Here is a 16,321-nt window from a genome sequence, read left to right on the forward strand (position 1 = left end):
ATTAGCTCTTTACAGCATGCTGCTTCATTCATAATCTAGATAGACAAAGACATAAATAACTTTTTTAAAGAGGCTTCATACTCATTTCAAGATTTAACAGCTCTGTAAAACCACAAAGGACAGAAAAGGAAGTAAATCAATGCAAATTAAAGTCTGTGAGAAAAATAAGATGCTGCTTTCTATCAAAATTGCTTGTATCGGTCCTCACAGGCATTATTCTTTAACAACCTGGTAGTTCCTGGTTTGTGAGCGTTTATATAGAGGTCTTTTGCATTTTTATTTCTATATTAAAAACTGCACATTTGCATGCACATTATGGGGCTTGCTTGAGTTAGTTTTTGCATCAGTAAGTGTTGTGCTGGCAGGACAACCTCTGCGCGGGCTCTATGACGTATGGAAGCAGAAATCAGGCAGAACCTCAGCCACTTTGCGCACTAACTTTTCCCGACGTTGCTCCTTCTCCCTCTCCCTCCGCAGTAGAAACGGGAGCTGCCTCCAGGCCAGGAACCATCGCTGTAACACCCGTCTGGAGCGCAGCCAGACAGAGAGACAAGCGGGAACAGAGTCAGTGAGCAACGAGGAACGAAATTATATGGACCTCTAGGTTAACAAGATCTAATGGGTTTTTGACATGAAGTGACTTGGGGCCTATTGACAGTGGCAGCTTGAGCTGGCATTGGGAATAACTCAGTGACAGTGGGCACATAACAACCTTATGAACATTGGAATTAAGGCTCTACTGTACAATGACTACAGGGCCAGTCAAGCGTTATGGACAAATATATGCAATTGTAAGATTTGGTGCAAATTAATTTGATATAAAATCAATACAGTGAATTTGTAGCACAGGTTTACTGAACAACCTCTGTTGCTCTCTGCATTGCAATAACTTTTGAAGTATGTACATTTCCAAACGGCATCACTGAGAGCCCCAGAACTGCCCTAAAACATATGGGAAAGTCATGGTTTGCTGACCTGCTATTGTGCTCCTCCGCCAGTTCGAGACGGTCCCACTCCAGCCGCCTCTCCCGGGTCACGAAATGTTGCAGAGCCAGCAGTACCCTCCTAAGTGTGCGAATACGATAGAAACGCTCTGCTCTCTCCTCCTGAATCATTCGCCAATCCTTTAACTAGAAGAGTGTATTGTAGTGTATTGTACTGTATTTCACAACGGCTGAAATGAACACTGCATTTTGAGGACGTGAAAACAGTTTTGTATTATATTCAGACTAATGGCTGTAATTTGGACCTTGCTTTTGTGTCTGTCTCTGTCGTTTATTAAGAATGTGTATTAAAATCACATTCTGATCACACAGATAAGACATGTTGTTGCGCAGGTTGTGACTTAACAGGTCTAAGCCATGAAACAGCACTTTTAAGTAGCGACAGAAAAAGTCTGAACACTTCTGCTCTATAGATTTCAACTCAAAGCCAGTACAAAAGGTGTTGCCCTGCAGCTTTGGCAGAGGCAGTGGCCAATATTGACTGTACATGGCTTTGTGCGGATGCATACTCACTCTCTTCCAACTGCCTAAGCTCCTTCGAAGCAGAAAGTGCTGGTGCAGTTGGTCAGCAGAAGCTTCTTTCTCAGACAGGGACTCTCTTGCCGCTTGCTGCCAGCGGAGTGTGCACAGTCTCAGGAGGGAGAGATTGTGGTGACTCTGGGCCAGCTGGCAGGGAACAAAAGAATTGCGTTGATTCTCACTGATAAAGTGCGTCCATAGTTAAGTGTGCCAATGTGGAAACAATGGAGCGTGGAAAATGAATAGGAGTGTTTGACAGGATCTCGCATCTCGGAGGGACATTGCAGTAAAAAAGATTAGCTGTTCATATTGAAGTGAGTGTGTGATAATAAATCTGCAAAGCCAGAGACTGAGGACGGCAGGTGCCAAGAGCATGCTAAGAAGTTGCTTTGTGGTTTTATTCCTTCAAAAAGGATCATTTTTGGACTTCGATGCAAGTCTGTATAATTTATTGTATGTCACTTCTAACAAACATGGTATATATAATAAACACATGACGAGAATGGCTATTGTTACATCACCCTGGCTGAGAATTGTGGCTCATTTTTAGAGTGCCTCATTTGATGGCTGCTAAAGGGTGATCATCAGTACCTTCTGTTTAACCTCCAAGCGGAAAGTACGAACAACACCGCATCTCCTTATTGTCTAACTTGGCAGTCAATCACGTTCATTTTGCTTTTATGATTTTTTCTTATTCTGAGCAGCCCATGAAGAAATTAAACGCCTGAAGCTTTTCCAAACTTTTAATGGTGGGATTTCATGTGTCAACGAAAGACGGGGATCAAAAAGTGCGTTCCTGTTTTGTTAAATGTTTTTCTGACTTAGTGTCGTGTGTAAAAGCTTGATGACAGTTGAAATTGGCAGCATGGGTCTTGTACCTGCATGTTGGCATGTGTCAGCTGAACCAGGCCTTTCCACGGAGCTAGTCCCCGCCGGAGTAAGAGTGTCTGATGGTAGTGTTGACGGGCCTGGGTCATCTGCTCCTGTTGTCTCTTGAGCTGCCTCTGTTTCTCCTCTTCCCTCTGCATCGCGCCACAGTGCAGCCACAAATGTCACTCAGTCTTAAAGTCCCTTACTTTAACTCATATCTTACTGTGCAAGTGCCATTTATTATTACGAATGAAAGAGAAGCCACCTCTCTCTCCAGTCTCCTCTCCTCTTTTCTTCTCTCTGCCGCTCTCCGCCTCTCCTCTTCCTCTTCTCGCTGCCGCCGCTCTACCGCCTCTTTCATCTCAGCCTCAAAAGACATGTTTTTTTCATTAGGAATGACATTATGACAAGTTCTGCCAAAACCTTGAAAGGATCAGGTGCTCATTTCAGCTGGAAAATAGTTCCTTCCCTTTACAAGACACTGTTCTCCCAAAGGTCCCAAAATGTGTTTGTATTTCACAAGCATGACCGATTTGTGTTCCCAGGTATGGTATCCTAATTGCTGCTCGTGCAGGCCTTACTTGACTTGAATCTCTAGGTGAGGAATGGCAAGTTCAAATATAGTAAAACTTGTGCTTGTCTCCTGATACGCACCTAAGTTAAGAGGGATTTGTAGTGCCTTTTTATTAAGAGTGCATCCCGAAAAAAAGGCCTTTCACACACCTCAAAGTTATGGTAGGGAGAAAGAAAAGCGCTAAAACTGTACACGCATCTAAAGTGCACTTTTCACTGAATAAAAAAAAACATCTCACCAACTTCTCCTCTTCTTTTCTTTTCTTGATTTCCTCGACTTCTTTTCTGCGCTCTGCCCGCTGTTGAGCTCGCACCTCCATAGCTTCAAACAGAGGAAGGGTTAGCACATGGCACTGCTTTGACTCCAGTGTATTGCAAGTCCACATGAACATCCTAGGTTTGTTTGGCCTTGCGCATTCTCAACAGCAAAGTCAAACGTCAAGGTAAACAAACAGGAGCTGCGATTGTTGCGGTGCTACAGATTTGAAGGCTTGTGGTCAGAACAATTTTCTTTCATAGTGACAAGCTGGAAAAGACGTGTCCATGTGTTTGCAAGGAGATAAGCTGCTACACATACACGGTAGTACGCCTTATAATGTTCACTATTACATTTTGAGCACTTGTAGACTAACCCGCAATAATTGGATGAGGGCAAGTCTGCCGCGTGACATTTTTCTTCTGAGAGCCATAAGGTAAGTCAAGTTGTCCGCAAACCTCTGGCGCCCTGAAACACAGTGAAAAAAAGGTCTGTCATAACATTGACTTTACTACCCTTGCATTCAGACAGGTGTCCACGCAAAGCACATCTAAGTCATGAATTTAAATTAGCTGCTATTTGCTGAACTCTTTCAAAGGGTGCAAATAGCATTTTTATGTAACTATAGACTGTTGTCACCTCTCGTCAACTATTTCTTTTCTCTCTTCAGTTTTCGTAGCGAAATAATAATGAACAAGCTGAAATGATAATTAATTCAAGCAGTCAAGTGTGAGAACATTTATGTATGCACTGTGCAAAAGGCTTTCCATACATTGGAGAGGGAGAAGGCTTTGAAAACCATAACTACTTCTGCGTCACAGATATACTTCGCTGCGGTTTTGTCAGAGGTGATTCTTGTCATTTCCAGGAGTTGGAGTTAAATGTAACATACATTATTTGCAGGACAGGCAGTGAGCGTACCTCTGCTCTGTGGGCTCAGACTTATGCATCCTTGCTTTGGCGCTTGACGCACTCTCCAGCTGAATGCGCTGCATTGTCTTCTGCACCTCCAGCTCTAAGCCCATCACGTGCTGCTGCTGCGTCAGTTGTGCTATTTGGTCCTGCTGTTCTTTCAGAAGCGTCCTCTGCTGTGAGATGATCTGTTGTTGCGTGCTGTGTCTGTGCTCGAAGCGGGCTCCTGGTGTAGCCAGGTTTCTCAGACAGGATGAACTGCTGTCTTTCTGCAATGCCCTCCGGACCTCGGCTCCAGAGGGGGCCACATGCTGACGGTTGATCTGCCAAGGCTCAGTGGGCTGGGTCATGGGGGCCACGTTGGCCCTTGGGTTTTTCTCCTGATGTACTGGAGATGCTGCAGTGTCTGCTCCTTGATGAACCTCCTGCAGAAAAATAAAAAAGATCTATGAAATAAATACACCATAATTTATAACCTTAGGAATCACTTCTGTGACTAAACTTAATTTTGATTATTCTTTACACAAATAGATCTAATCTGATCAGACCTTAGTTATCAGCATTTGCAACACCATTATAATGGGAAGTGGCAGTGGTTAAAGGAACAGGACACCGTACAACATACTGAGATATGTTCTTATATGTTCTGAGCTTAGACGAGTTGATACGTACCTGTCTAGTATTTATTCATGCAAAATGACCAAAGATGTTGTTAGCATTTGGCCTCTCCCAGCATATTACAATAGCTCCAAACAGGGGTGAAGTTGTAAGCTACTGCTCTTTCATGGGCACGCACAAAGACCAGACAGGTGCGTATCAACTTGTCTAAGCTCAGGTAAGAATATATCACAGTGTGGAAAAATGGTGGCCTATTCCTTTAAGACAATGTTTTCTGGTAAGAGGATCACTGATCAGTCATCCGTTTCGTAATAAATCACTAATTTAGTTTTGCGTTGCTACTTATAGAAATATAGACCATGGCTACAATTGCCCTGGGTTATATCTAAGCATTGATGGTTATTTATAGCAGACTACTAGATGAAAATAATGCCCTATTAATGTCACTTGGCCAAGGATTGATTGCATGTAAGAAAGTAAGTGTTCAAGGATTCACCACAGTGTTATCAGATTCCACTAAGATACAATTGATTTTTCTAAGCTCTGACCCTGCAGGGATAATTCTGTAATGTAAATGTAATAATAGATACATTGGGCCAGATTGGACAAAAGGTTCCTAGCTAAAAACGTCAAAATTCATATCAACATATTACTGGGATTCAAATTTCATCACAACAGTTTATCACCTACAATGTTTGGGGGGGAGGTAAATTCAAATAGGCTGCAAAAAGATGTGGTAAATGTTTTTTAGTTTTTCTTTTGCTGACTTTAACTAATGTGTGTTGTGCTGTGTCTTGTTGTTATTGCATTAAAGCACAGAAAAGAATCATCAGAATATCAAAGACAGGTGGATGTAACCTCGAACTCCTGTTGAGGTGACCATTGCGATTCCACAGTTGTTTGCTTTATATAACAAATGAATTATACATTGTGTCGCCGCCAGTGCAGCCACGGTCTGTCTCTAGGCTCTCGGGCTCGCTGGTCACTCCAGCAAGTTTATACTTTTTGCAAGTGTGGAATAAATGAGCTTAAGACCTTGACTCTGGAGACTTCATGTGGACTTACTTTTTTTTTTTATCACTGACTTGTAGTGTTGTGCAAACTTTTAAATGACATAACGTTTACCACGATTTATATTTTATTCCATATCGTGACTGTATTGGACTCAAGCCTCAGCCTCTTATTCCAGCCCCATACTGGTCTGATCCTTTAGGCCCTTAAGCTACTCTCCATCATCTCGTTGATCAAATATTAACTTTTCCACCTCAAGACCGATAAAGGATTGCAAAAATCTTTTGTTCCTAGGCTATTAGACAGCATACTTGTTGCTTCTTCCCGAGTTTTGACTAATTTTGATGAAACGGTCTGTGCTCACCTTGTGCACTGTTTGAGACTGAGTGGCTATCTCTGTTGGAGTCTGAATTGCCTGGCAGTTTGGGTTTTGTGTAGCTCTGAGTTTGCCACTCGTCGCTGCGCTGATTAAGGCGGCCATCTTGCGGCGAGTTTCCTGCTGCTGGCTCAAAAGGTTCCGCTGTTGCCTCTCCATCTGACTCCACACCTGCCACTCATTTAAGCAGCGCCGCAATAACCGCCTTTTGTCACTCTGCACAGCCAAAAGGTGACATCTAAAAGAAAAGACAGTAAGAGGATGAGTTCATGATACACCTAAAAGGTCTATTTCTGTATTCCTATCCAAAATACCGACTATAACTGTTCATATCATATCAATTATCTTGCCTATTTTCAGCTCGTAGTTCCAGCTCGGTTCTCTCGACCTCTCGTTGCTGTTGTTTCTGCCACACTAGCGTTCGCCAAGCCCGCCACACTCTCAGCTTTCTCCTCCACTCACACACAGTCTTGGCCTTACCCATGCGGATCCTTTGGTTCAGCACGACTGAAAACCAGCCGGTAAAATGCCTCTGCAGACACTAAAACATAGAGGGTAAGGCTCTTAGATTTGATGAGCTATTTAAAAAGTGTGGAAATGTAGCCATACCTTAATGTTGTGCATATAAAGCAGAGTTTGAACCTGTTGTTCTCTCTGTATATGTTGTTGGTTTTGTTTCTGAGGCGCTGTGGGATTCCAAGGGGCACATTGTGGACTCTCGGCAACTGCCCTCTCAGCACACACTCTATCCCTGTGGAATAAACACGGACGAGATTACAATAAAATACCTTGTGAGTTCAAAAGTCCAAACATTATACTCAGACAAATTGTTTTCTGATACATTATCTCACATATTGTACTTTGGAGGTCATAACTGCATTATAATTTGTTGTATTTGTAATAGTGTAAGATTTTGGAGAATACAGATGGTTGAGCGCTCAATGTAACTGCAAAGCGTGCTATTACAAAATGCTGCTGTGGTAAAAGCTTTGGCTGGTTTATTGAATGCTGACACATATTTATACAACAACAGCTTTATAGTGCTACCCAGGGGCTTATGTTTCCCCCTCTGGGACATGAGGACAATGGTGGGTGCTCGGTCAAGGTGGATAAGCAAAGATCACACACGGTGCAATCAAGCTGCAGATGGGTAATTTCAGATATAGGGGAGTGCTCATCAGAGGCCTGCGGTTGCCATAGAAACCATACCTCTGTCGAGCCAGCTGTTGGGCACACCTACGCTCCTCCATCTGCCGCCGCAGCCTGACCACCTCCTGCTGAAGCATATCCTCCTGTCTGCGCGCCTCCAGCCTCCTCTGCTGCTCCAGCTCTCTCTCCCTCCTCCTGGCCTGCTCCCTGGCCTCCTGCACCGTCTCCTGATCCCTCTGCTGCCTCTGCCTCGCAGCCTCACGGCGGGCTTTGTTCTCCCGCACCTCCAGAAGTAATCACAAGCAATTAGGCAGTCACTCACTCAGGGCTAGAGAATCTGCAGTTTTAGGAATAATATCATCACTGACGCTGGTACCTGCTTGTGTCTTGCGTCCATTGTGAGAGCTGGGTTTCTGAACTTTTTCCTTGTCTGTCCAGCGTCCGTTGCTAATTGATCCATCATTGCAGAGTCAAGAACCTCTTGCTCCATAAGCTCTTGTAGGAAGTTGTCAATGGTGCTGCTCTCCTCTTCTTTAATCAAACTATTGTACATGTCTTTTTCAAGAAAACAATATACAGTATGTAATTCAACTTATTTTAGAATCAACGGAAGTTTTTGATTATTGTGTACCATCAAAATTGTTGTAGTTTAGGGGTGTTGGTGTAGATATTTCCATTGCAAGAGGACTGCTTTTCTCAGCAGGAAACACCAGGTCATCATCATCCAACTCTAGCTCCAGCCGCAATTTACTGTGCAGCCAATCGCCTAAAAGTGCCTGAGCTGGGAACAAAACAAGTGCACTATCAGTGCTGAGCCTAGTGCTGCAAAGCTTTAGCTCTCTATTACAGGGATAGCACTTGTGAAGACACCAATGACCTACCTTCACTGTAAGCATCATCATGATCCTTTAACTGTGCGGAGCTTTGCAGTGGCATAGCCAGGTCAGGGGAGTTTATATGGGATTTCTTGAGGGAAAAAACTTCAGACACAGCAAACTCGGAAGCCATTTCTACCCGCTGATTAAAAAGAAATAATGTCTTAAATAGATATTGTGCATTGCCTTCAACACATTTTACGTTTATAATTACCTTTCGCCACTGATCAATATCACGATCCTTTAAGTGCCTCTGAAAAGAAGTGTGAACATATGCTTACTACATAGTCTGACAACCACAGATCTTTGTCAGCCGGTAGATGACTTCAAAGGCTTAGCATATTGGCTGTGCAAATTAGGGAGAGAGTTAGTGTTCAAAATGTGTGAAAAAACATTTGCACATAAGCCCTCATATTAAAGGGCTACTAACCCCTCCTTCCAGAGCCTCAGTATCAGAGCCTCAGATTTGAAAATCTCAACAGAAAGGGGGCGTTGCCTGGAGGACTAAGGGGCACGCGGGAGGGGTGAGGGGTGGGAGGGGCTTGAGGCTTCTGACTTCGACGCTGCACCTGCAGCGCTCCTCGTAAACAAAGTCCGAGCATGGGAGCATGGAGTTCCAGCGAGCTAACTTATTTAGCAACTTGTTCCACTGGGACAGCTCGACAGCTCTCTCTACACAGGGGGGGCATCGTGGCAGACAGCGGCCTTGTACCTGAGGCGCTGGCTCATTTATTCCTCTGTCATTTACAAAGCTAGCGGCTTAGCATTGAGCTCGATCGACGTTAGCATCGCAGCTAAGGGACGTAACTGTCCTGGCTGCTTCAGAATTTACCGATCTATTTTAGATGTAGACTTTTGCTGTGGTCTACGTTAACATGGGAGATGTATCTCAGTGTCCTCAGCAGAGTGTGTGATATAGAGACGTGGCTATTTGTGTTACAAAGATTTTTATTATTTTTTTTACAGCAAAGTGCACAAAACATATCAAATAAATAAATGTAGGCCTGTATTATTGAGCAGGAACACTGTCTTTTTGAAATTGTTTTTGGTTTGCCATTGAAGATGTGAGACAGAATCATTCAGGTCATGTTTCTCTAAAGGCTTGACTGTAACATTGTGAACCCAAAGAGCCAGTTAGCCCTAAGTAAATAGCCTGAAGTAATTTCTATTACTAAATTTAGTGAACTAAAAGGTTTAACCAACGTTAACACATACACTAAACTACCACTGAATGATGACACTGTAGAGTAAAGACTATAATGAAGTATTTATATGTATGCTTTTTTTAGTTGAATATTGAAATATTAATGAAAATTATAGATCTTGTTTTGTACCAGTACTTGATTCTGCACTTCTGGCTCTTACAACAGTGCAATTTCCAAATTATAGCACAATTTCTTTGGTAAAACTTACTACAAACTTACAGCTCACATTTCACTTGAGGTTGAGCTGCATGTGCCACTCACTTGGCCTACATAGATGTGTGCAATAAACAAATTGAACAGACAAAGTTGACTGGTTATGTTATACAATACCAACTGTAATAAATATACATGCAGTAAGTTTTCAGCTTCTAGAAACAGTGGTGCTGCATATACCTTCCTGTGACATATCTGACAGAACATATACAGGCTTCATTTTTTTTTTACTGCCCACAATTAAATCTTGCATGAAACATTGATTTTAATCTATTACGTTGTCCAATGGGCACAGAATGGTTCAGGCACAGGTCCTTTGTCTGTGTGCTCCTGATATGGGAGAGGATCCTCGACCACACTTTCAAACAGCAGGGCCATTAGTTGGTCAAAGTAGACTGTAAACAAAGCACAAAACATTTGTCCTTGTAAAAGCATTGGTTGTGTTGTTTTTAATGTGACATACCTGAGGTAGCTCTGGTCTTCATGGCTCTCACTGTGTAGTCTCCACGCTTGAATTTTGGATACACTATGACGATTTGCCTTTTTTAAATCAAAATTCAAGGCACCAACCTGCACCCTAAAATTTCACAAATAAACATTAATATGCAGTATCTATTTTCTAAACATTTCAAAGTGATAAAATAACTAGTGAATATTTGTTGAACCTTTAGGAATCATTACCTGGCCAGCATTCCTTTGAATAAGAGGCCCAGACTATTGTGAGAGAATCAGACTATGGAATGCCTCAATATTTGAAGTGTGGTATTGTGGGCTTATTTTAGCTTAATCTTTCAAAAAACGTGGTGTTAACAAAAGAGTAAGAGTCTCTCGCATGCTGCTGTGCCTACAAAGAATTATAAAGAATTACAAAGAATAATAAATTGATATGTGAAGTGTAAATACATCAATATAAATTAGATATTGGGAGGAGTAGTTGTAATTACACATACTTGATTTTGGCCACACTCTTGCATCATCCCCAACCAAAGGCCTGTGAAGACAGCGAGGGGACAGGGGGTTTTCCGTGGACATTCTGAATGTAGTTGCCCAGATGTCCACTCAGCCACAGCCTTTGATGGTGACCAGTAGAGATGATTCATATAGATGGTTCACAATGCTTTTCTTCCACCTCGTCATTTCCTCCGTTCACCTTTTCTGGCCCAGCGCATCATTTTTTTCCAATCTCTGGGACACAAAACACAAACCCCTCCTTCTCCATGCACACGCTGTTTCCAACCTCATTGCTCTAATAAGACAAAAAAATAAGAATATGAGTTCTATCATAATGCACAGTTATCCAAAGTTACATATTTATGTTTGTATTGTAATGTTTTACCTTGACTAGCTCGATGTCAATGACTTTGTTACTCGTTAGATTCATCATGGTGTAACTGCCATACTTGGCTGAATGTCCTACATGAATGCAAGTTATACATTAGCTGACTTTTAATACTTCAGATAAATGTTTATTAAATGTATTTACCAGGTGAATCTGCCCGCATGTCCCCGCCCAGTGACACAGAGCCGCTTTCAAGAGCCTCCCTGATGAGGTCATCCTGCTCCAGCTTCCACTGCCAGTTGACTGTAGGGATGAGGAGCTTTGCCTGATGCCTGTAGAAGCACTGCTCTGACAGTCCCTGAATATTGAAGGCCCCCAAGAACTATAAAATTAAAACATCTGTTATCATCGGATAATATATGGAAAAACAAAATGTTTTTGTAGTGCCTTTGAAATCTGGCTAAAGGATGAGCTGGTGAACAGCACAGAGCTGTAGGTTTCCAGCTGGGATGTTGTTCACCATGGGCTGACTGGACCACTGACTGGAGAACTCACAGCGAGGACACTGTTGAGTGACCCAGACAGGACATCGCCTAAACAGCTCCAGCAGTTGGTCCTCAAGAACAATATATTTTTTGTCCTTGTGTGGAGGGACTTCAGTGGGAATGCTATATAAAATAAAGGATATTTCATCCCTCAAAAAACCAGGACGCTGTATATATTTTTTCAATTAAAACTCTAGATTTTCTTTGTACCTTGAACAGTTCACAGTGCTGGCACTGTCATCGATGTGGAAGCTGGGGTCAGACGCTGACACCTCACACCTTCTCCTTTTTAAAGGTGTAGAGGCTGCTCTGGGACTGTCAGGAAGAGGGATTTCCATCAGGTCCCCTGTCCCACAACCGACGCTTGTGTAAGCGGTCCGGGCTTGAGTAGCTGTACAAAACACAAACAAAAAAAACACGTTTAAAATGGCAGTAATTACACAACTTGTGTCTAACTACAGTATATAAAAAAACAAAAGTGTAGACTGTTTTATACATAAAATGACAGTACTGTATAAAGGATAAATAGATTTCACCTTTGCGTCGCCTGCTCGGCTTCACATTGGCCTGGACACTTGCATGCCTTGTAATGACTGGATCAGTCTGGACATTTCTCTCTGCTCACTTTTGGCTGAAAACATAACAATAAATAATATTTATAAAGTGCACACACAAGTGACATGCAAACACATTGTTTGTATTGATGATTTATAGGAATACAACCTAGGATATACTTCAGAATATGCCACCCTATAGCAGATCAACCAAATATTTGTATCAGGTTAATTCTGGCTACAGTCGGCTACTAAAAACTTCCAAATGGTTTGGCATTTTGAATAGCTGCGTCCAAATAGGTGTAAACTTTGGTTCAGTTCAGAAAACTTGTCAACATGAACATAATTATCAGAATTGATCCTATTTTGTGAACCTGTTCAACAACAATGGCAATAACAACTATACTGATTCTGAAACCACGTAAGAACAGCTCACATCTGTGAGCGCCCTCTCCTCACTGACCACACGGTCCACCTGGAGTGGTCAGCCCTCTCCTCACTGACCGCACGGTCCACCTGGAGTGGTCAGCCCTCTCCTCACTGACCACACGGTCCACCTGGAGTGGTCAGCCCTCTCCTCACTGACCACACGGTCCACCTGGAGTGGTCAGCCCTCTCCTCACTGACCACACGGTCCACCTGGAGTGGTCAGCCCTCTCCTCACTGACCGCAGTCGAGCATCAAACGGGAGCAGAGCGCGCACGGAGCGGGTCAGTTTAGCCTCCGACACACAGTACGTTCTAGCTATACGTTAGCTATACAGGCTAGCTTGTAGCTACTGTCAAAAGCTACAGTCATGTCAAACTTAGATTAGTTTGGTGCTCAGACTCGTGCACATTTGCGCAGTGTTGGCGTAACTTTGCAGACTGATGCATTAGCAGGCTGCCCCGGGCAGCGAGTAGACGCGCTTATAACCGGTGGCTGCTGTTCCTCAGCCACAGTGAGCGAGTGCGGGACACGTCGCCTGGAGCTGAGGCTGCAGAGTCTATTTACACGCCATATTTTTTCAACAGATCTACACGACTCATGTGATTGGTGTTATCAGAGGCCAAACCGGCGAATTTGTTTGAGATACTACAATAACGATCTATTCTGACGTGCACATAAAAATTCTATATACTGTACATGACTCAATCTGTGAGCAAAGTAGCTACTACTGACAGAAATGACCGGGACAGAGTGAACCAAGTGCCTCTTTTTACAGCAGCTACAATCAATGCAATTACTACCAAACCCAAAATGGGTAAATCATTATTTTTCTCACTCACCTCACATTGTTGGCGGGGCAGGAGTGTCGGTGGGGACGGCCTCGCTCTTCAAACGCAGAAGACTAGCATAGCCCAGTTCAACCTCGGTGAAGTTGGCGAAGGAATCAGCACGTAAAATGGTCTTTGCAAACTCCAGCCCCACTACGCTACACTTCCTCCCCATCCTAACACAGTACAATTAACAACTAACAATTAAATTATACACGATAGACCACTAAAAGCAATACTAACAAACGCCCTAAGCTAAATTGAGCTAACTAATCTAACAATAAAAGCAACTAGTGATTACAACTACAATATTCAACAACTAACACTACTAAAACTATACACTTATTTATAATAAAAAAGCTATCCTAATAAAATCTACCTAAATGCTATGACAACTAATCGCAAACCTGACAATCGATGAAAATATTCTCTCGTTATTCCAACACCAACTCGCTACGGGGGCGTGAGCGAGACTGAGCCTTTTTATACCCCAGAGCGGCAGAGCCCGTGACATCATCTCTCGCCTCCTGACATCATCTCTCTCCCCTCCGCTAATTGGGTGCCGAATTCAAAAAATCAAATGCAGTACCGACAGTTCGCTGCAGATGGCGCCACACAGACGGTTTGGGACACAAAGACAGGATTTCAACAAATTTGCACTAAATTGTTAAAATAGTGACATATACACGTAGACAACACTATAAGATACCCATTTATACAACTTAGCTAGAAAAAAAAGTTGATTTGGGGGTTAGTTGTTCTTTAACTTCATAACGCACATGACAGCAAAATTATTATGTCAACATTACAAGAGGAGATTGTTTCAGCTTTCTCAAAACTGTAGAAGTGCTTTTGGGTGAGATATATACGAAAAACACCTTTTTTATACTAGAGTCCTTGGCTTAAGTGGACTCGGTATCTCGGGGTCTTGTACACAAGTGAGGAGCGTGAGATCAATAGACGGATCGGTGCGGTGTCAGCAGTGATGCGGTCACTGTATCGGACTGTTGTGGTGAAGAGGGAGCTGAGTAAGGAGCCAGCTGAGGTGGCTAGGGCATCTGTTCCGGATGCCTCCTGGCCGCCTCCAACGGGAGGTGTTCCAGGCATGTCCTATTGGGACAAGGCCTCGTGGAAGACCCAGGACACGCTGGTGGGACTATGTCTCCGAGCTGGCCTGGTGTCACCTCGGGGTCCCCCCAGAACAGCTGGAGGAGGTGTGCGTGGATCGGGAAGTCTGGGCATCTCTGCTGAGACTGCTGCTCTCGCGACCCGGCCCCGGATAAAGCAGAAGAAAATGGATGGATGGATGGACTTTTTTTTCATTTCCCAAAATTAGTACTCATTAAGATGAGCTCTGAAAAAATCTCCATAGCTCTATTATTTTTTAAATCTGGCTTTGAAAAGTGATTTGGTCCCTTGGTCCTGTTTAACCGATGATAACACAAAATTTAATATGGAGCTGACCATATTTTTTTTCATCATAAATCCACAAGAAATTGTTATTTTGTTTAAAGGTGCATTATGCATTTTTTTTAATGTGTTTAAAAAAGTTGATATGTGTGTTCAACTTCGAAGTGACCAGGTTGCTGTATGAGTGGTCAGCATGGCGCCTTTACTTTCCATCATGGTGGTCTCTTGGATCCTCCAGGAATCAAATCACCAGAAAACCTACAAAACAATTGATCCTGGAGAACTGTATAAATTGTCAAATCAAAAATATCATAATTTAATATATTTTTTACAAAAAATATTCTCACAATATTATGTTTTAACACTTAAATGCAGCCACAGCTTGTGTCACAGGGCTGCTCCATCAACATGGCCTTTATTAGGCATTTAGCAAAACTAAAACCAAGCTAAAACTGAGTAAAATCAGTAAAATGAAGAAAAAACGTTTTGGTCGTCATTTCCAAACGGCTCATATTTATTTTGAAGCCACAAAAAAAGTTTTTTTCAGTTGGTGTATTTTTAGTACATGTAATGTTTAATGCTAAAGCTGAGCTAAGCTTGCTAACATATTTGGAGATTATACATACTTTTTTATAAAAATGTGTCATTCCCTTCACAGCTATTTCCATCACGGACAAAAACACCAAGTAAATGCCCTGAATTGACTCAGCTCACTGTGAACACGCAGTATGTTCATACTGGATTAAATCCTGATGCTTTTATGGGGGGACTTTTTCTGTAACGTCATTTCCATCACGCACAGTCATTTGCCCCTAGTTGATGAATCACCTATTTATGATTTTTCTCCTCCTTGAATGAGCTGTGAAGTGACACATTATCTCACAAATTAATTAGGCAAATAAGACAAATCAATTATGTACGTCAAATAATTACAAACTCTGGGGATTTATAAAAGAGAATGTATAACATTGGAGTTGCCATTAAATTGGCACGTGTATCTTACCTTCTCAACATTTTTATTTCCAAACGTCTTCCACCGGAACAGATGCGCATTATGTCCGTTATATGCCATGTCTGGCTTTCACTTTTTATCAAAACTTAAAACGTAAAGTCATTTTAGCGGAGATAAACTTTAAAAATAGTTAGCTACAAAGTTAAACCCAAAGTTACACGAGGTACTTAAACAAGTAAAACGACACACTATTCGAGTCAATATCAAACGAAAATCAAATGTAATTACTTAAGATGACAAACTACCATGAAAACTTCCATTATTGTTGCAATTATTAGCCGCATTCTGCTTGTCGGAGGCTGCCTTGTTTTGCTAGCCCAAGTTGATGGTGGATTGCGTGTTCTGGTAACCATAGCAACAGCTACGCGTACAAAAAAGTTTTTTCTTTCTCTTACAAAAGAAAAAAAAATCGTGTGCATTTGGCTACTGTCATTTGTAGAGGTCACACGCCTTAAAAAAAACCCCGATGCGAATACAAAACATCTCATTTTAAAGTTCTGTTACGTCATTTTGACTGCGCCCGCTCATGTGACGACATATTTAATGGACTTGTAGTTTTTCGAGCAGCAAACAAGCAAGTTCTATACACAAGGTAAAAATGGCAAGATTACAAAGATTCACTTGAATAAATATATATAGCAAAGAAAATAGCATTGTGTTTCATTACATCTAATACTCTAGAGA

At 42.2% G+C, this 16,321-nt stretch overlaps 1 protein-coding gene across 1 annotated transcript; it reads right to left on the reverse strand.

The window, feature by feature from the left end:
- Positions 1–67: 67 nt before the first annotated feature.
- On the reverse strand, positions 68–15,944 carry ccdc191 (coiled-coil domain containing 191). The gene is made up of 17 exons (XM_079576048.1): positions 15,629–15,944; positions 8,378–8,416; positions 8,170–8,305; positions 7,920–8,069; positions 7,665–7,843; positions 7,349–7,572; positions 6,749–6,890; positions 6,490–6,680; positions 6,128–6,377; positions 4,144–4,559; positions 3,599–3,690; positions 3,206–3,288; positions 2,659–2,760; positions 2,402–2,545; positions 1,518–1,670; positions 976–1,130; positions 68–526 (listed from the first exon to the last, which is right to left on the reverse strand). The coding sequence occupies exons 1-17, from the start codon at positions 15,695–15,697 to the stop codon at positions 385–387; spliced, it is 2,667 nt and encodes an 888-aa protein (XP_079432174.1). The 5' UTR covers positions 15,698–15,944; the 3' UTR covers positions 68–384.
- Between the last annotated feature and the right edge of the window lie 377 nt (positions 15,945–16,321).

Source organism: Gobius niger, assembly GCF_951799975.1.
Source record: "Gobius niger genome assembly, chromosome: 18".
NCBI classification, from domain to species: domain Eukaryota; kingdom Metazoa; phylum Chordata; class Actinopteri; order Gobiiformes; family Gobiidae; genus Gobius; species Gobius niger.